The following is a 23,223-nucleotide window of genomic DNA, read 5'->3' as shown; positions in this document are numbered from 1 at the left end:
TCTAACTCTCTATCCCTCTCCCTTCCTACCTGTAAAAAATCAATAAAAATGTATTTTTTAAAAAAGAGTATCTCCTGTTTTGGAGGGCACCTTTGTGCCAGGCATATTATTTCTGAACACATCATGAGCTTTCTGACAGAAGTATGTCAGTCACTGTTTGCATCACTGCATTGCAAGTGGAACCACTTTACTTACCAAGGCTTCATTCTGCTGACACTGTCCTCAATGTCCTGCCTAATTTCATAAGTTGATTCTAAGCGGAAGAGATTAAAGTTCCTTAGGAGGTAATCATGAAGAGTCAAAAACTGCAAATTTAGCTTGGGAAGAGCAAGGCAACCTGAAAAGGAAAATAACAACCATAATTGAATTTTTTTTTAAATCAGACATCTGCTCTCTCTATAAAAAAGGCATAACAAATTTGGTAAGAATCTAATTTTATATCTAAAATATAGCATATTTAATAAGGTCTTATTTCTACTACCACACATAAGTGAAACCAAGTTAATAAATGCTATATATTAAGAATTGAAAATAAAAGATGAATTTCAACCCTAGCTGGTTTGGTCAGTGGATAGAGCAGTGATGGCGAACCTATGACACGCATGTCAGAAGTGACACACGAACTCATTTTTTTGGTTGATTTTTCTTTGTTAAATGGCATTTAAATATATAAAATAAATATCAAAAATATAAATCTTTGTTTTACTATGGTGGCAAATATCAAAAAATTTCTATATGTGACACGCACCAGAGTTAAGTTAGGGTTTTTCAAAATGCTGACACACCGAGCTCAAAGGGTTCACCATCACTGGGATAGAGCGTCAGCCTGTGGTCTGAAGGGTCCCGGATTCAATTCCAGTCAAGGGCACATGCCTGGGTTGCAGGCTCGATCCCTAGTAAGGGACGTGCAGGAGGCAGCTGATCAATGATTCTCTCTCATCATTGATGTTTCTATCTCCCTCTCTAAAATCAATAAACATATATTTAAAAAAAGATGAATTTCATTAATACATGTAATCTGCACATCAGTGATTCATATCCGAATAGCGCTTCTAACAAGTATCTGGAGATGCTTGAATAGAGTCTTGAGTAGTTTAAAAATTCTCCCTTTACCACCTAATTTACTTGGCAAATCTTGAAATAATGCTACCATAAAATGAATCCCAAACAAAATTACCAAGAAAACTGAATGAGTATATCACATTGTATAAATCTATCTCCAATGAACACCCCTGTGCTCTTCTGAACCTTTGCCTTCTTGCTATACTTTAAGGGTAAGGTCTTGATTGTATGTTATTCCCCAAGGTACTTCCCTTCTCTGACTGTATTAATAAACAATATTCTTTCCATTATCCTGACTTAACAGTACTTCCCATGGATAATAAATGACCAAGCACTCAGCAACAATATCAAAAGTTTTTTTTAAAAAAGAACCTAAACCATATTTTACTGGCAAATCATATTTTCATCATCCCTACGTATCCTTACCAAAGCAATAACGCACTTAAAAGCAAGAAACATTGATAAAGAAAAATTTCATAGTGTTTATGTTAGTAAACTCTGACTTAAAATGTAATTCAATTGCTTTCAGGTCAGAGGCTGAGAGAAAGCATCTTCTTCAATAACATACTTTTATTAAAAAGAAAAGACAATTAAAATGTCACCATTCTACAATGATCACTGAATTAACAAATCTAGCTATTAAGCAGCAATGGCTACTAACATGACAAAAAGAAAATCAGACATTATGTGCCTCCCGATGAAAATAAACACACTAACACCAAGAATCTTGCCAAAGAGAGAAAACCTCAGCCTGATTGAGCCTCTGCATCTAGTTGCCAATTTGCAAGAAAAATAAAAAGCAGGGGACATGCTCATAGTCACTTAGAAAAATCCAGACTATAGGAAACCAGACATGTTTCCATATGCAGGTTCCTCAATAGAAAGAAAAGGAAGGGATATAGGGGATACCTGTAAAGTAAAAGACATTTTTTTAAATGTGCAGGACTGACTTTAGTGTCTAGGGATGCACAACTGAGTGATAAAACTATTTTAAAAATGCAAGATAATGATGGTTATAAAAGCCAAGGAATAAATGGTTACATTCAAGTTGAGGAAGCTGTGACTAGAAAGGAAGGGTTCTGGAATAACTGATGAGGTAGCTATAAAGTTTTCATGGTGCTTCTCTTATGATAATTAGTAATGTTCTGCATTTAGTGTTTATTTTATAATAAGTTTTACAAAGATTTTTTTTACAATTCTCACACTGTATTTTTTATTTCTGCCCCAATTTTATACTTATTTTCTCTCCTTAGAAGCTTGGAGAAGCTCGCTGATCGTGCAGTCAGAGCTTGGGCCTTGCTTAGTTCACAGCACCAGGTATTGGGCTCCACAGCACAGCCCCATCCATGGTCAGTGAATAACAGCAAGACGTAGCCACGTCTCTGAAAACAGTATTGAAGTCCAACCATTTGGCAACTAATCTCAGTCTATGAAATGTATAAAAACTTAAATTCTGAAAAGTATTCCTTTCTATTTAAATTCCTTAACCATGGGAATGGAAGAAAAGTAATACTTTACTAATCAAAATATGTCTTAAACTCAGACTAGCATCATTGACTAGTACCAAAAGCTAGCTATAAGACTGTTTACATTTTTAAGGACACATAAACTTTTTATTAAAAAGACAAAATATTCTTAAGTGTTATTTGCCCTTTAGGGACCGACTAGTCAATGAGTTAGACATCATACATACATGGTCATTAATGCTTTTAGTATGAACAAATAAGAAAAATGAGGAAATAATGCATTAATCACTGTCAGACATTAAGAGATATGAAGATTGCCTATTCTGAAATCTAGCAGTTTTAGCACACTGGGCTTACCTGAGTCATATCTCAGGATATGACTCTGAAATAAGTTTTTCTTTTAAATAAATGTACCAATCGCTACACTGGCCATGTCTTTAAAATAGCCACATTACTTCTAATTCTGTTGTTCAGAAGTTTTTCTCAAATTTTTGAAATATGCTTTCAAAATGTGTGAGAATGCATTTTGGCATATACTCAATTGTGGTGAATCCTCATCCTTAGATGAGCAAAAGCATTTAGAAACGATCTGTTAAAATAGATAAGTGAACAAACCAGGTGGTACCATTTTGAATCAAAACTAAGGTTAATTACTAACAAAGGACAATGTGTTTTTATGGTGGTCATTACCTGGCTCTATAAGGAATTCAAAGAGCCTCTAAAAAAGCACTACCAAATATTTGGTGACATTACGGTTAAAATTTAAATCCTTAAAGCAAAGTATTCAAAATACTAAATAGTTTCTAGTTTCTAAAGTTGACCTTGAGGGTACCATAAAATTATCCTAACGTAATAGTACATAGGGGTATTTTCATTTACATATGAATTCTAAACTAAGTTTCATGCTACACCTGGATTCTGTAATTCTTTATCATACCTTCCCCTGAATAGTACTCAGTTGGGACAATATTTTCATCCCATATGATTTTCTCAGTTGGATACAAAGGCATCTGGTTCAACTGCTGAATCTGAGAAATTCGACGTTCATGACGAGATACCTAAAAGAACAGGTTCAGGCAGAAAGTTAGAAGCATCTTTTTTTAATAAAAATCATTTATGGAAAAATTCACCCAAAGCATGTAGTGAGAAGTCTCATGTCTTGCAGTTACTGTAGCACTTAACAAGATATTTCATTTCCCTTTTCAATCACCTCCTCCCCTAAGAAGTCAAAGATGCAGGACGTACCAATCGTGATGGTCTTTGGAATCAGACAGATGTGAGTTCAACTCCCAGTACCTCTACTTATGAGCTATGTAAAAGCCAGGCAAGGTACCTCAACCTCCCTGATCTTAGTTTCCTTTTCATTGAAAAAGATAAAATGTCAGTCACCTCTCAGGTTTCTTATGAAAATGAATGGACTACTATAAAATAGCTTCAAAGTGCCTGCCACATGCCAAGACTTTAGAAACCATAGCACTCAGCACTGGTTTATGTAAGAAAAAAAATGGAAGCCCCAAATCCTAGGCCAGTGGTCGGCAAACTGCGGCTCTCTGGCTCCTTGAGGGTGGCTCTTCCACAAAATACCGACTTCTGCGCATGGGCCATGAAGCTTTAATCGCACTGTACGTGCACACCTGCACGTGGTATTTTGTGGAAGAGCCACACTCAAGGGGCCAAAGAGCCGCATGTGGCTAAGCCGCAGTTTGCCGACCACTGAGATAGATGAAATAAGTATACAAGACGAGTGTGGATGGGAGAGTTGGAAGTGGTTGACCTCAGCGAACGTACCTCAATCAGATTGAGGACGTTTTTAGCAAAGGCCAGCTTAGGAGTACCCTAATTAAGTTAATAACAATGTACCTACCTATATAGTTTAAGTTTAAAAAATTTGGCTCTCAAAAGAAATTTCAATCGTTGTACTCTTGATATTTGGCTCTGTTGACTAATGTGTTTGTCGACGACTGTCCTAGGCAATAGTTTTCATTCTTATACTGACTTGCTAAACAATCTGGGAAAGTTTAGTAATAAGCTGGCCTCAGTCTAATTTATAACATGAGATAGGTGGACTTAATGAACTCTATGTGCCCTTCCATTGTGATTTATCTCAAATACTGAATTAAGTTTGTTGCCTAACTAACATATGCTAAGATGATATGTTTGAAAATGTGTCACATCTCTTCAGTTGAAATAGTATTTTAAGGAAGATGACAGTGTGATATCATCCAAATAATATGCATATTTCAACTTTTTAATCATAATTTGGATATACTAGTAAGAAGAATCCAAAGCCTAAGGAAATCCTTCAGTAGAAGGATAAATGAAAGATAATGCTAGAGCACTATAAATTTTAAAAATTGTTTTCTTTTGGAATAACTATTTAAATTTTAAGGGTGAAATCTTAGCTATAAAACACTAAAAGGCATAGAATCAACTCTATACTCAGAACTATTTTCCAATACAAAGATTCCTGGAAAAATCCTCGTTTCCAACCCTGACTTACAGGATAAGATTTTAAATTGTTAGGAAACACAACAAGGAATTTTCAGAAAGCACTTGTAGTCAGAGACAATGAAAAGCGATTTATAAAAAAGAAAGCAAAGATGGTGACCCAGGACACACATTTCATACAAGTAATATATCAATAAAAAGTATTTTTGATGGGTATAAAAAAAAATATGATGAAATTATTTTAAATTTTAAAAAAGAGTATTTCCCATACATGAATTTAAGTTAAAACCCTTCCCAAGGATTTCTCTCCAAATGGCACTTACACACCTGTCACCAGGCTTAAAAACACCTGCTACAAAGTTTACTGTTACTACCCCAAAAACTAGCATATATCATCTTTCTTTCTACAGTAAGGGACTATATTTTGTACCCTACATTAAAAGTATTAGCTTGGAATATAAGTCACAAAACCATGTGCCCATTATGGTTCCATGTGTGCAAAAAATGTATATATACATCACAGTGCATGTATGTATAAGTATAAAAATAAAATCTAAAACAAATGAAAAAAAACCCACAACCTCAACCTTTTGGCAGTTAGGAAACAAAAAAATTAAGACAAGCTATTATTTTTTTTCCCCGTGAGACTGGCAAAAATTGGGATGACTTGTAATACTCAATACTGATAAGAGCCTAAAGAGACGTACTTTAATACACTGTTGGTGGGAACATATAACTTTTGGAGGATAATATGGCTGCATCTTTTATCTTTTAAATAAGCAGCACGATTCAGTTAAATAACTTCACTTCTTGGTACCTCTCCTAAATGTCCATATATGGGCACAAAGAGGCATGTATCAGGATTGCATCATTATTTGTGATAGTAAACATTGCAAACAACTTAAATTTTCATAGTGGGAGTATGGTACATACTCATCCATTTTATTAAATATTTTACTGAAATTAAAAATAAGGTCTGTCCCTTCCCCTCAATTTTTCTATGAACCTAAAACTGCATGAACAAATAAAAGTTTATTAAAAAAAGAATTAGTTTAAGAGTTAAAGCCGTCACTTCCCAAAATGATTAAGAAATCCTTAGAATTCTTAAACCACTAAGTTAGTGATAACTTTATTTCTAAACATTCCTGAATTTTCTAGTGATAAAGGTAGGGCTTCATATTCAAGGTCCTACATATGATATATTAAATAAGAGTGTGTAACTGTGACCCCTTACAGGCAGGAATGGTGTCAGCTACCTATGGATCCCCAATGCATGACTCCCGTGCCTGATATAGGAGTTGCTCATACATGTTTGCATGGAACAAATCCATTCCATAAAGCAGTTTTAAGAGGTAAAAAAATTGAAAAAATGCAAGAGATGAGAAAAGAAATCAGATAAAACCAAATGATAACATAATTATGTATGTAATCTTTAGTCCGGAAAAAATATGTACCAATCTACATTTTTAAGAGTCATTCAAAAAGGTAGGGAAAACCACGTGCAAAATTTGAAGAATATTAACATGTATTTACCAGCAATTCTAGAAGAAATTCTTTATCAAAAGTTGTGTCTTCAGTTTTAGGAAGAGTTGGTAACAAGCAGAGGTATGATGCCACCTGGTGGAGTGTATTTGAACTGCAGAATAGAGAAGATTCAAATCAGAATATTTTAACTTACTTCACTTCTGAAATATGTAATTTTATAGATCGTTTAAAAAGTTTTACCTAGAAAATATAGTCCTGTGACATGAGTAGCAAATATAAAATATCAGCCATGAAAGCCCCTAATACAGAGTTCTCAAAGTGTTTTCTGAAAACCTGTTGTGGTCCCTGAGAAGGTCCTTTCAGGAAGTCTGCAATGACTACACTTTTTTATATTCATACTCAAACAATATTTTTTCACCGTCTTTACATATACAGTGACAGTGCAAAGCAATGGCGGTCAAAGCTGCTGGCACAGATCAAGGCAGTGGCACCAACTGGTACTATAAGTAGTTATAGCATTCTGCATGCCATATGCAGTTTTAACAAAACCACAAAACCCCAGTTATAAGAATGTCCCCAATGAAGCAGTCATAAACCTGGACCCCTGAGTATCTGTTTTTTAAAAAATTCTGTGATAGAATGGGAGGTCCACATTTTGTATACGATGCTTATTTGAAAGAACTGACAAATGATGGCTATTAAGACTTGAATAATGGCAAAAATAAAAAATTTGAACCGTCCAGACAACCTTACGGACAACCTGGATGAAGCCGGGGCTGCGAGGGCCGAGCCATTGGGCCTCTAGTATATACATACATACATACACACACCTTTGTCCTTAATCAACTTCTTCAACTCTACCAGAAGAAACATGGCAGCAGCTTCTTCATCGGCAAATGCAGCCTCTCCAGGAATTTTTATATCAGTCCAAGCCTATTCTTGAATCTGTCTGGCCATCCCTTCCTTGCAGTAAATGCCCTAGTGCCACTCATTTCAGGGGATCCCTGGCTGACGTCTTCATATAGGCTCAATGCTTTCTGGCACAGCAATTAGAAAACGTTTTCTGTTTGTGTCCCCTACCCACAAACTTAAGGCTTTTTCCATCTTAACTAAGCATTTATCATGCACTGTGGCCATAATTTTTAGTCTGCAGTGAGACAGCAAAACTAGCATGAATTTCTTTTTCCTTCTTTAGTTTCAAGATTCACAATTTCAAGGTTCAAAGACCTTAGCAACCTTAGCACACACTTTCTTTCTTATTAAACCAAGGAAGTAATTTACAGCTTCTCTTTGGCATATTCAAATTGTTGACATCACTACTCTTGCATTTTGGGGCATAAATTAAAATAATGAAATACAAGCACCTCAACACTATAAAAGTTAATCTGGCTATCAAGATGGCAACTAATTGACTAGTAGGTATACAGCAAGGATCACTGGACAAAGGGAGGATTCACGTTCCAGGCAGGACAAAGCAGGACAGTATGCAATTTAAAACGGATGATTCGTTTATTTCTGAAATTTTCCATTGAGTGTTTCTGTTTTTATCCACAAAAAGCGAAACAGTGGATAAGAGGGGACTAGAGTATGATGAACATTTTTGGTTTCTGTTCTATGTTGTTTATGACTGATGGGATACCAGGTTTATGTTATATTCTAAGAAAAAATTAAAATCTAGGAAACTGTATGTTATGAAAAACATAAATTTTACAAAGAACAGAAAAGGATGGATAATTATATATAGGTCACTCAAAGATACCACATGCTAGAGAAGCACTAGCTAGTTCTGGTTGTCAATAAATAGGGCAGCAAGTAACATTACCTAAAGTACTATAAAAGAAAAGATTAAAATTCTGTTTTCCTTTCATGTTACCTTACCTAAGAGGTCCAAATAACTTGACCAAGGATCCCCGAGTATCTACTTCTGCCACATTTGAGAGGGCAAAATCATAGAGTTCAGGGAAATGTGCAAAAGCAGCTCTCTAGAAAAGAAAAGCAAACAAAAAAATATCAATAATTAATGTCCACATATTAATACAATATACAATTTATATATTCTATAGTAAAAACATTTCAAAATATATTTATGCACTTCTCTTTTAAAGCTTCTCATATGTGACCTCTGCCTTATTTAGCTAGAAACAGTCAATACACTGGGGGAAAACTAGAAAAGTTCTAGCAGAAATGCAAAAACAAAGAGTCAATGTTCAGTTTTTTATTTCTAAACTTGTCCTCTGAATATATACGAAAGCCAGCTTCATTGACATGAGGGAAGAAAAACAAAACACTATTATCGAGAAATGGCTCTAACAAAACTAAAAGGAAGTTTTAATTTTTAAGGAAAACCCCCACTGAAGAGATAGCTTGAGGCCAAAAGTATAGTGAGCTTGTACCCTGCTTTACATTAGAACCCCGGAAACAGAGGGCCTTGCAGGGTACCACCCCAACCAACATGGGGTAAGCTCGAAGAAAACAGAAATAGTGGCATTATGCTGATTTGATAGGAGAAAGAGATAAGATCCTTAGTCTTCCTTAATGCCCATGTGGTACATAGAAGACCCAGAATTTTTCACGTACCCCCTAGAGGATCATGCAGAAGGTTACCAAGGTTATGGATGAGCTTGCCATGAGATTAATACAGGCAATGGCAAATGACCCTGCCATCTAAACCTGAAGACTGAGCTAAGCTGGGAAATGAATGGGAGTCACCTCTCAGGAGAGTTCTAGCACCATCAAGTACAAAGCTGGGCCTCGTCAGCAGGGAGACAGCCAAGCTCCTTGAGAGCAATCATCATGCCCTGCCTGTGCCAGGAACACAGACCACAAGCCATACCAGCCAGGGTCACTTCAAGGGCAGAGGCACAAGGACAAAAACAATAACGCTCCGAGGAAAGCAGGAAAGGAAGTCTGAATGGAGACAGTGTGCCCATCACTCCTCTTCCAAACAATGAGGCTATCCTAGTGTCTCCATGCACCCCAGTGCGGACTGGGAAAGAAGAGGGAGAGCAGAGACACTGTGAGAGACAGTGGAATTGATTATGAAAGACAGTTGAACTTAAGTTTGAGTCTTTATCCCAAAAATGACTTTTTAGGACAAAAAGAACTGAATTACTTTAAACTGACAAACAAAAGTTTCTTTCTGCCCTAACTGGTTTGGCTCAGTGGACAGAACGTCAGCCTGTGGACTGAAGGGTCCCAGGTTCGATTCCGGTCAAGGGCATATACCTTGGTTGCGGGCATACCCCCAGTAGGGGGTGTGCAGGAGGCAGCTGATCGATGTTTCTCTCTCATTGATGTTTCTAACTCTCTCTCTCCCTTCCTCTCTGTAAAAAATCAGAATATATTAAAAAAAAAATTTCTTTCTGCCACCAGAGAAAATGGAGCTCAAGAGCAAGAGAGCATTAGTAGAACACAAAGGTATTTTTTTTTTTTACATCTGAGCTATACTGCTAAATTTCATTACCTGTGTTTATCTTTAAAATGTACAAAATGTTGCCTTGGCCAGTGTTGCTCAGTTGGTTAGAGCGTCATCCTGTACACCAAAAGGTGGTGGGGTTCATTCCCGTCAGGGCACATACCCGGGTTGTGGGTTCAATTCCTGGTACGGGCAACTGTGGGAGGCAACCAATGAATATCTCTCTCTCTCTCTCTCTCTCTCTCTCTCCAATCAGTAAAAACATGTCCTTGTGTAAGGCTTAAAAATTAAAAATAAAAAAAATTTCAAGTTAAAAAAAAATGTACAAAATGTTCATACTACTTTGTCATATGTTGAAATATCTCTTTTCATAAAATACAACTGATATTTAAATGCACTAAATTTTTAGGCCCAGTAACTATTATTTCTGAGTATCAGGATGAGGCCTATGAAAGCAAGACATTTTTTTTCATGAACTCAAAGTTCAAAATGAAAACAGTATTAAATTAATACCTATTCTATTTGTACTATGAAAATCACAAATGACTCATGGCCTGACATTATGGAGCAGAAGCAAAGGCTTTCATGCATTTGAATTACCTGCAGAGAAGTGATTCTATCGTAGTGAATGGTAGTCATCTCGTTCTCTGTCAGAGCATTTCCAGTCTGGTCATTAATCTCGAAACCAGTATAGAACTTAAGCATGTCCAAAAGCTGAAAGGATATATTTAAATTAACAAACTGTGTGAACATAAGAGCAAGAAAGCATCAACAGACACTGTTTATTAAAACCAGTAAGTCCATTTACCTTCTCAGAGGTGCTGAAAAATTTTATAAACAGTACAACAAACATTTCAGAACATACCCAAGCGTGTTTTATTTATGTGAGAATAGGTACGTATGTGAATAAATTAAGTCTATTTCATATACATGGTTTACTTATACAGAGAAGAACTTAGGCTCCAACCCCAATAATAAGAGACACTGATGATCTAATCCAGAGGTCGGCAAACTCATTAGTCAAAGGAGCCAAATATCAACAGTACAACGACTGAAATTTCTTTTGAGAGCCAAATTTTTTAAACTTAAACTATATAGGTAGGTACACTGTTATTGACTTAATTAGGATACTCCTAAGGCTTAGGAGGAGCCACACTCAAGGGGCCAAAGAGCCGCATGTGGCTCGCGAGCCGCAGTTTGCCGACCATGGATCTAATCAAAGCCAATCATTTCAATGGGGGGAAATCAATCTACATGACTGCAAATTTATAGAACTATACCACTAGAGGAAACTCCTGAGGTCTTCTACTTTGGCCACTGAGAATTTTCTGAATGAGGGTTTTGGAATTCATGAGAGGAGAATTTCATCCATGAGGGAAAACAGCAAGGTGGGGAAGGCTAACTGATCTACCCCTCTCCTCAGTCTCCATGGCCATCAGGCTGTGCTTTGGCTCAGTTCCCGCTGCTAAGCGAGGCCTGCTTCCCCTGCAGCAGCAGCAGCAGCACAGTTCATTAGGCTGCCTTTGCCCCCAATCTTTATGATTCTTAATTCTAATCTATGGCATAGCAGATAGTAGGATTTTAATATATGAATTAAATCACTGGGATTTAATAAGAGAATGAGAAAGAAAAAGGAATGCTCACAGACATAATATAAAAGAAGTCTTATAATATGTAAACACAGAAAAATTGTATCTCTAACTATGACCTCATCAAAAGACAAGTGTTAGAAGTTTGTTAGAAGACTTTTCTTCTGGATGACATTACAGGAAACGCAAAATGCTAACACTTTCATCTTCTTATCCAAGTTAACAAACAAAGCGTATACAGATCCACGCTCTCAACTGCCTGGCAGCATCATCTCATGGAAGGAGGGCCATAGTGTTAGGGCATAGTTTACTTGAAATTAATGCTCATCATCTGTTATATTCCACAGTGGTTATGTGGGACCACATCACACATAATTTAGCAAAATAATAATAAAATCACATATGATTAGCAAAAAGTTATGTCAGTACTAGAGGCCACCTATACAGGAATGCATTCATTTTGTACACTAGGACTTGATTTTACTTAAAAAATGACTAATAAGAAATCTTCATTATTCAATTCAATGTAAAGCAAAATTACTTTGTGTGATGCTCTGGTACTCCCAGTTTCATGGCAGAAAAAGGTCAATTCAGAAAGAAGAAGAGTAAGTATGTTCAGATACATCAATGCTCACCTGGGAAAAAAGATGGCCATCCTCTTCCCTATGAACAAGGTTGGAAAGGTAGCAGTGAACCAAAAGGTGGGAGTCGTCCAGGATGGTATTAAACCAGCGCCTTGTGGGGAGTAGGGCCTAGAAAAAATAAACACCACGGCAGTAAGCCTGCAGGTTTTCTGTAGCTGAAGGTGAAATTATTGATATTTAACTTGAAAGTGTTAATCACATCCAAAGTCCCCTCCAGTCGCCCAAAGACACCATGCACAAAGCAAGGTCCATGTTGTAAATAAACTCGGTGTTAATATTTCTCAAAGAATACAGATTTTTGAGTTTGTTTGTTTTTCATATAAAATCCTATATGAAATCCCAATATGTACTGTGTATAGGTTTAAAAATGAAGCTGCTTTGAGAAAACAGGGAGCGAGGAACCCTGAGTGGAGACTTCTTTTATGGTTCGCACCCCCCACACTCCCTCTGACAGTCAGCAAGGCAATGCTGCGGAACTGCCAGTGTGAAAACCACTAACCTAATCAAACACCCCCATTTTATGGTGAAGTTATTGAGGTCCCCAGAGATTATAAACTAGTTACAGGCAGAGCTAGAAAGTGAATGAAGATCTCATGAACGACTGTTAGTTTAATACTCTTATCCTCATGCCAGGAAACCACCCCACCTTTCCAGATAAGGAGCAGATAGAAAGGATTTTCTTTCAATCCACTTCACTAAAGATGGAAAGGAAATAAATTCAATCTGAAGGACACCAACTCTGTATCTGAGTTTTTCATCAAAATCCTTTACCTAATAGTATGAAATTTTCTTTTCTAAGAATCTTAATGAGAAAAATTGACAATAGCAGCTCTATCATTCTTCATCAACAATATTAGGCAAATTTTTAAAAGTGAGATTATTAAAGAGATGGCCACAAACCCATGATTTCAGCCACTACTGAGAATTCTGTGAAGAGGTATTAAAATGTGACAGAAAATAAACTGCCATTGCTGAGCTCATAGTTAACAACTATACTGAATAATGTTTTTTCTACAAACAGCAGCCATCTGAAAACTTCAAGGGTCAACTACTTTGACTTTCTTCTCTGAGACACTCTGAAATAGGCACATTAAACTAAGGCCAGTTTGAGGTGATAAAAAATATTTCATATATAGTGTCATATGCATAATCTTAGCCGCGTTAATGATTATTACACGATAGAAAAGTCACTGCACACTTCTTACCTCTAGATCAATCATAAGTTCAATGAATCTTTCACAGTAATGAACTTTGTCCATAGTGACAGGTTCTAGATATAATGAAGAAAGCATGTTAGAATTTTCTTACTTAGGTTATTCTGTGTTACTAAATCCTAAAATTGGCAGTGATTTAAACAAGGCCACTTGTCTCTTATTCATCAGAATTGGACTATGATCAGAGTAAGGACCTCACATAGATTTCAAAAGAAGGCAGGCCCTACTCTTATGTTTAGCTCTACAAATATAAGAAAACGAAAAACCTAGCTTGGATCAGAAACACATTATAAAAATAAGATTTGCAAAAATATTTTAAAGTGTTAATTTTTTAAAATTTGTGAATGATTAGATTTTGAAAAAACCTGAAATATAAAAACTAGAAAGGCAGTTTTATGTAAGTTCTCGCCCCACTTTCCTTGTTGTCTTCACATGCTAATTTTCTAGAACTCCTTTCATGTGCATAAACACATGCATATATGTGCACATGTATGCATACAAATATACTATAGAATACATAGAAAATGGGTGGGAAAGATACACACCAAACCAATTAAAGGGATAATTTTTATGACTTTTTTCCACTGTACATGTATTTCTTTTGACATTAACATGTCAATGACACAGAGCAATAAAATGTTTTTAAATCACTCTTATTTTATACTATCCATGAGCATAATGCACTACTGTAAAAAACACATTTTTGTTGTAAATAATTAGTCTTGTGACATGCATATTTTCAGAGTACAAGGTTTTTCCGAATGCCAGAAAATGGTCTACCATTTTACTAGTTAAAACCATCCTGGCAAGATTGTTTCAATTAAAAAGGAGATAATTACAGGGTCTCTACTGCTGCTCAGTCTAAGGACTCCCAGCAGTAACTAACACAGCACTAGACCTGTAGAAGGTACCCTACAAATGCTTATACTAATCCATTTATTAAATTTAATAGAGGCCCGGTGCACGAAATTCATGTAATGGGGGTAGGGGGGGCGCGTCCCTCAGCCCGGCCTGCGCCCTCTCGCAGTCTGGGAGCCCTCAGGGGATGTCTGACTGACGGCTTGCTCCCCGCAGGGAGTGGGCCTAAGCCAGGCAGTCAGACATCCTTAGTGCTGCCGCAAAGGCGGGGGAGGCTCCTGCCACTGCGCTTGCCAGAGGTGAGCCCGGCTTCTTGCTGAGCAGCACTCCCCCTGTGGAAGCACAATGACCACCAGGGGGCAGCTCCTGCATTGAGCATCTGCCCCCCGATGGTCAGTGCACGTCATAGCAACTGGTCGTTCTGCCATTTGGTCAATTTGCATATTAACCATTTATTATTAAACTAGAGGCCTGGTGTGTGAATTTGTTGCACCAGTGGGGTCTCTCAGCCTTGCCTGCAGGATCGGGCCAAAACCAGCTCTCCAGACATCTGCCAAGGGGTCCCAGCTAGCAAGAGGGTGCAGGCCAGGCCGAGGAACCCCACCAGCACACAATCAGGGCCAGGGAAGGACGCGGGAGGTTGGCCAGCCAGGGAGGACTGCGGGAGGGCTCCAGGGCATGTCTGCCTGTCTCGCTCAGTCCCGATCCGCTGGACTCCAGCAGCAAGCTCACCTACTGGTCGGAATGTCTTCCCATTGGTGGATAGTGCACGTCATAATGACTGGTCAACTGTCTGCCCCCTGGTGGTCAGTGCACATCATAGCAAGCGGTTGAGCGGCCTTAGCATATCATTAGCATATTACACTTTGATTGAACGGCTGACCAGATGACCGGACACTTAGCATATTAGGCTTTTATTATATAGGATTTATGTGTAGTATACAGGAAAATAGAAGGCATTATATGACAAAAGAAATGTGAATACTTTTGTGACTAATATATGGAAATGTTAACTGGAACTTTTCCATGTCCATAATCCAGACCCTAAAATTACATAACCATAGAATTTTATAGCTGGACAAGACCTTACAGAGCATCTATGTCAGCTCTCCATTTTCTAGGTGAGAAACAGAGGACAAGAGAAACTGACTTGATAAAATGTAGAACAAAGTAATGGCTGCTTAGAAGTGGAATCCAGGTTTTCTGTAACATAGTCTAGGTCATACAGCTGTGCAAACTAAAGAATTTAAAGGAGAAACTTTTAAATTAAATCCATTCAAACCAGTTCTCTGCTGCTATCTTTTGTTCTTGTTACTGACAAAGGAAAATGTTTTTGCCTAATATTGAAAATGTGAGCAAACTCTGTACTCTGTATTTTTATTTATTCCTTGAGAAAATTACTGGCAATGGCTTATTTAAAGTTTGAAGGGGATGATGCCTGGCACTCAGCTTCTGAGCCCTGGCGGATAAAGGTGCGTATTTTTATATTAGTTGGCCCTATTGGGCATATTGTTTAGAGCTGACACCTTGTTATTCCAATTTCAGGCATCAATATATCCTGTCACTTGCTTCTTACACACATTATGGTTTTTTCTTTCCTTCTGACAGCAGTTCTGGCATCTTAGCTCATCTTACACAGAGTTCCTTTGCAACAACTGATAAGGACATGTTTTTAATGACCCTGTAAAATGAAACTACAATTCTTATTCTTTTTAAAAGTAGTTTCTGTTTCCTAACTATATAATCCATCTTTAAACCATCTCTGATCCAACTCACACTGTTTTCAACATCTTGTTTGTTCCTTTGCAGCAAGTTAGTAAATTGTGACTGAAGCTCAAGATCAATCTAAGAAATTTTGTTCTCTGGCAATACTGGTATATAATAACAATGTCAACATTGAGTGGTTTAACGGTTAAACTTACTGCAGGCCCTATGTTGTTGGTACCTGATTATTAAACCTTTCTAAACGACCACAGATAAACATTCCATAGCTAGAAACAAAAATTTTTATGAGCTAATTATTACAGATATTAGTAACTCTAAGCACTCATTATCTACTAATTGCTGCAAGGAAACCAAATCTAAGTCATCTTGTAAGTGTAAGCAGCTTAACTGAAAGATTTGAATTTACTAATATTAAGTGACTCAAATTATAAGAATAACAATTTCTTCTTTATACTGATACTGATAGTAATATCAACTGTTTACAGCATTAGTACTATTCCTCGCTGAATTATAGGTATGATTTTCAGTTGTAAAATATTATTTGGAGGGTCAGAATTTATAAGTAATTCTGTTGTATTTTCAGTTTAAACAAAGCTACAATCTCCAATGCAAAAATAGCACTATGATATATCTATAGAGCTGTTCTTATATTACATTCCAGTTAGGAAATAGAATATTATTAACCAATGACATATCATGCATAGCATATATCCACCTTTATTAAGTAAAGAATATTCTATTTGCATTCACTAAATGTTTATAAAGATCTTATAAACCCAGCAAAATGTAACTGGCCTGCTTGGCATGTAAGCATCTCTCTCTCTCTCTCTCTCTCTCTCTCTCTCTCTCTCTCTCTCTCTCTCTCTCTCACACACACACACACACACACACACACACACACACACACACACACACATCTATATACAGTATAATCATGATATATTGTAAACATTTTTTAAAATCCTTATCCAAGGATATGCTTATTGATTTTTTTGAGAGGGAGGGAGAGAGAGACAGAAACATCGATGTGAGAAACATCCATCAGCTGCTTCTTGTATGCACCCTGGCCGGGGATCAAACCTGCAACCTAGGCATGTGCTGTGACCAGGAATTGAACCTGCAACCTTTTAGCGTATGGGATGACGTTCCAATCAGCTGAGCCACCCGGCCAGGACAATGATCATTATATATTTTAAAGTGTATACTCCACATAGTATATACTTACATGTTTCATCAATAAGAGGGGGCCACAATGGAGGGAAATCCTTCCTATTTTGTCTTGTACCTCATACCTCAAAGAAAATTCTCTTTCTCCCCAAACAGTGTTTGATGTCACTTAAAAACACTGTTCAGCACCATACTGTAAATACCATGTGGATAGGGTCTGTGACTAACTTGTTTACCACTTTGTCCTAGCTCCTTGTTCAGGACCAGGGTCTTGTAAGCAAGCTAAAAAAAATTTGCTAAATAAATGAACATTTCAATAACCATGCTGATGCCTTTAATATACGTGATTTTTTTCATAGCAATCACAATACTGACTGGTAATATACTTGAAAAGGGGAGGACATACACTTCATCATTTTCATTTAAAATCATTCTACCTTACCCAGTTTGGCTTAATAGAGTGTCGGCCTGCAGACTGAAGGGTCCTGGGTTCAATTCCAGTCAAGGGCATGTACCTCAGTTGCAAGCTTGATCCCCAGTCCTCATGGGGTCAGAGCTCATGGGAAGGCAACCAACTGATGCTCTCTCTCTTTCTCTCTTCCTATCCCTTCCACTCTCATTAGAAAAATCAATGGAAAAATATCCTCGGGTGAGGATTAACAAAAGAATAAATTAAAATCACTCTAAGAGCAGTTTTTAGAGTAAAGATTAGTAAATCCTATATGGACATCTAAATAACTTCACAAATAAGCCAAGTAAAAGAAGACAGTTACCGGAAAGTGGGACTGACTTCAGCACGGAGATAAACTTCTGGATGAGCTGTGAAAGAAATCTTCTTTCTTGATAGGCTCTAAAATCACATTCAGAACGACCAATCATTTTGAAAAGCAATTATTTCAAAAGTAAGTGATATTGAACAAGTCTTTCTTACACTGTTCAAATGTTCCATCTCTCTCTGAAATTAGGACCATAAACTGAACACAAAGCTTCCTCTCTGTGGGTAAAGACAGCAATACATGAAGAGCCTCATCCCTGGCCTAATAAGCAACGAAAAAAGCACCTTTTTCTTCTTCAGGTAAAAGCTTTCACTTGTGACTCAAAGGTCAGGACAAGAAAGGAGTTTCCAAAATTTAATTTATAGTCTGTCCTTAACATAAAAAATCTATTTAAGGTATGTAGTTAAAATAAGATGAGCAATTTTATACTTTAATATGCTTTAATATTAAATATAGTAGAGTATTACAATGTCTAAAAATTAAATGTAAGTTTAAAAAACAATTTCTTATGTTCATAGCAGCACAATTCACCATAGCTAAGATCTGGAAACAGCCTAAGTGCCCATCAGTAGATGAATGGATTAGAAAACTGTGGTACATCTACACGATGGAATACTATGCTGCTGTAAAAAGGAAGGAACTCTTGCCATTTGCAACGTCATGGATGGAACTGGAGAGCATTATGCTAAGTGAAATAAGCCAGTCAATAAAGGAAAAATACCACATGATCTCACTCATTCATGGACAATAGAGACCATTATAAACTTTTGAACAATAATAGATACAGAGGCAGAGCTGCCTCAAACAGATTGTCAAACTGCAGCGGGAAGGCCGGGGAGGGTTGGGGGGCAGGAGGTAGGGGGGTAAGAGATCAACTAAAGGACTTGTATGCATGCATATAAGCATAACCAATGGACATAAGACACTGGGTGATAGGGGAGGCTAGGGGACTGTCTAGGGCGGGGGGATAAAATGGATACATATGTAATACCCTTTGTAATACTTTAAAAAAGAAAAAAAAATAAAATAAAATAAAAATAAAAAACAATTTCTACTCCTTACTAATTTAAATAGCTAGTAGAATTAGAGGGTTCCATGCCCAAATGGCTGAAAGAATTCAGAGGAACAGGGCAGAAAGGTAATAAGTTTGGGAGGAAAAGCAATTAGTGTTGTTTGCTTAAGCCAAATTGGAGTTCATGGTAATCCAAACAGAAGTATACAGCAAACAGTTATACAAAGATAGGAAAATGTGGAAGTCAGGGCCAGAGAGATTTAAGGGTAAATCATATTGAGGTAATAGAAAGAGAGGGTTTAAAAAAAAAAAGTACTCAAATGATGCAAAGACATCATGTAATTAGTCCAAAAGGAATGAAAAAAAGCAATTAAAGGTGGAGAAAGAAAAAGGATTACTGCTAGGACAATCATGTAGTAAAAAAGGCACGAGCACAATTAGACCAGTTAGCCTCAAAGAGATAGAGAAATAAACTCTTCAGAGTATGTGGAGATCCTCTCTCTGTATCCTACTAACAGAACTCTTGTCGATGAATACTTGCTACCAGACTTTTATCCAATGGATAATAATTACTATTAAAATAACCCATAACCCTCACCTGCTTCTTTAATTCTTATACTTGATTTGTTTTTCTCCTTAGCATGTATCACCATCTAATATACTATATATAGTAATTCATCTGTTTATGGCTGTCTTCCCCAACTAGACTGTAAGCTCCACAAGGGCAGGAATTACTTTCCATTATGTTCTCCGCTATATCTCCTATGCCAGTGATGGTGAACCTATGACACGCATGTCAGAGGTGACACGCGAACTCATTTTTTTGGTTGATTTTTCTTTGTTAAATGGCATTTAAATATATAAAATAAATATCAAAAATATAAGTCTTTGTTTTACTATGGTTGAAAATATCAAAAAATTTCTATATGTGACACGGCACCAGAGTTAAGTTAGGGTTTTTCAAAATGCTGACACGCCGAGCTCAAAAGGTTCGCCATCACTGTCCTATGCCAATGCTAAGAGTGAGGGAGTAAGAAAAAGAAAGAAAACTTGGATTGACAGCCTGAAGACTGTGGAGAAAACTGCAAATCATCCAGGACAGACAGACTATGGACAAGAGGCAGGGAGAAGACCACTGGTGTAGAGTAAACCCTCAATTTTGCAGACCTCAATTTAATGGACTTTGGATTTAACAGACAACATTTCCAGTCAGTATGTCATATGTGAAATTTAACACCCTGTTAATTTGAAATTGCTTTTAACCAAGATTTGCTTATAATTAAATTAACAGGTTTTTTTTTGTTATTTATTCAGTTCTTTTTAACAAATTCTACTGAATAGGCCATATGTTGGAAAAAAGACTATAGTAATTTTGCCAACATAAATAATTATATATTTACTACTATAGTCTACATATTTAATTCTAAGAGTCAGCACTTGTAAACAATGTTCAGCAAATGATTAGCATGTGATCACACTGCATTGTGCTTGGTGATTGGTTCTGTTGTTAAGTGCATGACTTCCTGCAGCAGTTGTAATGCGTGCCAGCACGTGTTCCCACTTGACAAAGCCACGCCCCAGCCGTGTGCATTTGTTTCTCGCAGCGACGGGTGAGTGCACACATTTACCAGACCTATTCAGTATAAATTTAAAATTGCAGTAATACATATAGAAAAATTTTCGGTGAAATTAAGCTTTCTATACATACTGAATTTTAATTATACAAATGTGTCTAAATAAGTAAAAACAGGTAAACTAATTTGTCAATTTTTTCACATATGCATTCGGAAAACCTAATTTATTATATAATGGACTTTCAGCTTTAACAGACACCCCTTCGCCCAAATTAGTCCGTTATATCAAGGTTTTACTGTGCTTATCCCTCAGGTAGAGAGAAGGGAAAGAAGGAAAATGTGGTAAAAACACTTCTTAATCATTTATCTGGTTCACTAATATGTAAGGAAATAGCAAACCAGTCAACATCATCTAAGACCCACAACCCAGCATAATAAACCAACAAGAATGAAGCTTTGGAAACATACTGTTCTCTTGCTTCTGGATCCATCTTTTCATCGTTCTTTTTAATCAAGTTCCAGAATTTTCTTAGCTTAGGTGTCTTTTTTAATTCTAATTCCAAGCGTGCCTGAAAGAATTATGAGATATTAAATCACCAGTAACCTCAAAATTTTCAAGAATAAAGATTAGATCAACTATTAGTTTTCTAATGTATGAATATAACAGAGAGCAATGGGATAAAACCTGAAAGCAATATGACAAAACCTGAAAACTAAGAAACGAATAAGTATATTTTTAAAAACTGTTCATTTCTAACACTTGTTAATAGAAAAAACTAAGACAAAAGAAAATGCCTTTTCTAGTCAAGATTTTAAGCTCAATAATCATTTAAATTCCCTTATTTCTAAAATTAATTTCAGTTCGAAAAATAGGAGCATTAACATTTACAAGCAAGATGATTAAAAAAGTTTGAAAAATGAGTCTGTAGCAATAAACATAAAACAGATATTATAAATAAACAGATATTATAAGTAAAAAGGTAATATCCACATCACCATATTTTTTCTTATGGCACTTAGCAGTTTTTCACTTACTATTAATTATTTATATGTGTCTGTTTTCATCCCCATTAACTGGTACCTAGAATGAGCTTGCATATCCGAGTGTTTGCAAAAACACCATGCAGGAAATGGAATCCTGAATAAAATATTACACTGAAATTTGAGTTTTAACTTTACTCCCTAAGGTCTGTTAATTTGACTTTGATATCAGTATGTATTTCTAATAAGGATCTGATTTAAAAAAAAAAAGAAGTCATTGATATTAAGCATGATCTAGACCTTCTCCTATAGCTGTATGTATATATTCCAATTAAGGAAAATAAAAATTCAATTCTGTATTGAGTCTCATCCAAAGACATACATTAAGATAACCATAGCCTGGCTGGTGTGGCTCAGTAGTTGAGCCAGGAGGTCACGGTTTGATTCCCGGGACGGGCACATGCCCAGGTTTTGGGTTCGATCCTGTGTGGGACGTGCAGGAGGCAGCCGATTGATGTCTCTCACAACATTGATGTTTCTATCTCTCTCTCCCTCTCCCTTTCTCTCTGAAGTCGATAAAAATACTAAAAAAGAAAAAGAATAACTGTATCTTGCTAAATTAAGGCCCTTCTATATGAGCTCAATAGATATTATCTTATATCACCTTATAGTACTAAAATTAGGTAAAATATACATTGGTTTATACATAAGAACTTTAAAACTGAAAAACTAAACCTATGATAAAATTAATGAATGGAAAATTAGAAACATCTTTTTAAAGCAGGAAAAGGGATTTTTAGCTACCATTTTATACTCATATTAAAGCTATATAGTCTAAAACCACATGCTGCACTTATAACATATATACAACTAAATTTCGAATTTAGATACTTACAGGCTGTAAGCCCATCCACATTGGGAGGGAGATAAGCTGCTGTACTTGACTTCGTATCAAGTCTACTTCCTGTTTAAAGCATAAATTAAACAAGTTTATAAACGCATGAGCATTTTAACCTAAGTCTTCACATATGCAACATACCGTCTTTTTAAATTCTGGGGGGGGGGGGGGGGGGGGGGGATGCGACCAATATTTTTAAATTAATGACACTGTAATATTAAGAAGTTCAATACTTTGTTTTAAAAGGTACAGTTAATCCTCATTATTTGCACAATCTGTATTTGTGAATTCATCTACTTGCAAAAATGTATTTGTAACCCCAAATGCAACATCCTGACGCTTTCAGTCATTCACAAACAACACAGAGCAGTGAAGATGTGAGTTATCCAACATGCATGTTTCTAGCTCTGCCTTCTCGTTTCAGCTCTTCTATAAACAAGTGTCCTTTTCCTGGTCTATTTAGTGCTACTTCTTCACATTTTTGTGCCTTTTTAGTGTGGTTTTGCTATTTAAAATGGCCCCCAACCACATGGTTGAAGTGTTGTCTAGTGTTCCTAGGCTCAAGAAGGCTGTGACGTGCCTTACAGAGAAAGTGAGTTATATCAGATTTGTTCAGATGTAAGTCATGAGCCATTTGCAATGAATTCAACGTTAATGAGTCGACAATATATATTACATAAGGTGTGTTTAAACAGAAACATATAAAACAAGGTTATGTAGTGACTGGTTGATGAAAATGTGACCAGAGAGGCTTGCTGAACCTAACCCTATATTTCCCCTGAGGAGCAATGGCTCAGGTTTAGCTAATTCGGTGTTCACAGAAACTTTAAAGAACATAACTACCTCAGATCATGAGAACTGATCATACATTGAAAAAATATAGAACATTTCAATAAGCTGGCTTTAATT

The 23,223-nt window shown here is 36.5% G+C and overlaps 1 protein-coding gene and 1 long non-coding RNA gene across 3 annotated transcripts in view; both read right to left on the bottom strand.

Moving 5' to 3' along the window:
- LOC132239305 (uncharacterized) overlaps positions 1-23,223 on the bottom strand; it is a 358,468-nt gene that overhangs the window by 53,100 nt on the left and 282,145 nt on the right. The window lies entirely within an intron of this gene.
- The window catches only part of AQR (aquarius intron-binding spliceosomal factor), a 95,650-nt gene that overhangs the window by 50,706 nt on the left and 21,721 nt on the right, over positions 1-23,223 (bottom strand). Inside the window, exons 7-16 of one of the 2 annotated variants that reach the window (XM_059705388.1) lie at positions 22,312-22,380; positions 20,904-21,004; positions 17,847-17,923; positions 13,315-13,379; positions 12,101-12,217; positions 10,477-10,590; positions 8,340-8,443; positions 6,510-6,612; positions 3,466-3,586; positions 196-337 (exon numbers count right to left, since the gene is read on the bottom strand). In XM_059705388.1, the coding sequence (XP_059561371.1) occupies positions 196-337; positions 3,466-3,586; positions 6,510-6,612; positions 8,340-8,443; positions 10,477-10,590; positions 12,101-12,217; positions 13,315-13,379; positions 17,847-17,923; positions 20,904-21,004; positions 22,312-22,380 (1,013 nt within the window). The remainder of the gene's footprint in view (positions 1-195; positions 338-3,465; positions 3,587-6,509; positions 6,613-8,339; positions 8,444-10,476; positions 10,591-12,100; positions 12,218-13,314; positions 13,380-17,846; positions 17,924-20,903; positions 21,005-22,311; positions 22,381-23,223) is intronic. The other variant, XM_059705397.1, reaches the window with a different exon arrangement.

Source organism: Myotis daubentonii, chromosome 1, assembly GCF_963259705.1.
Source record: "Myotis daubentonii chromosome 1, mMyoDau2.1, whole genome shotgun sequence".
Lineage (NCBI taxonomy): Eukaryota > Metazoa > Chordata > Mammalia > Chiroptera > Vespertilionidae > Myotis > Myotis daubentonii.
This window is presented reverse-complemented; position numbering and strand designations above follow the sequence as displayed.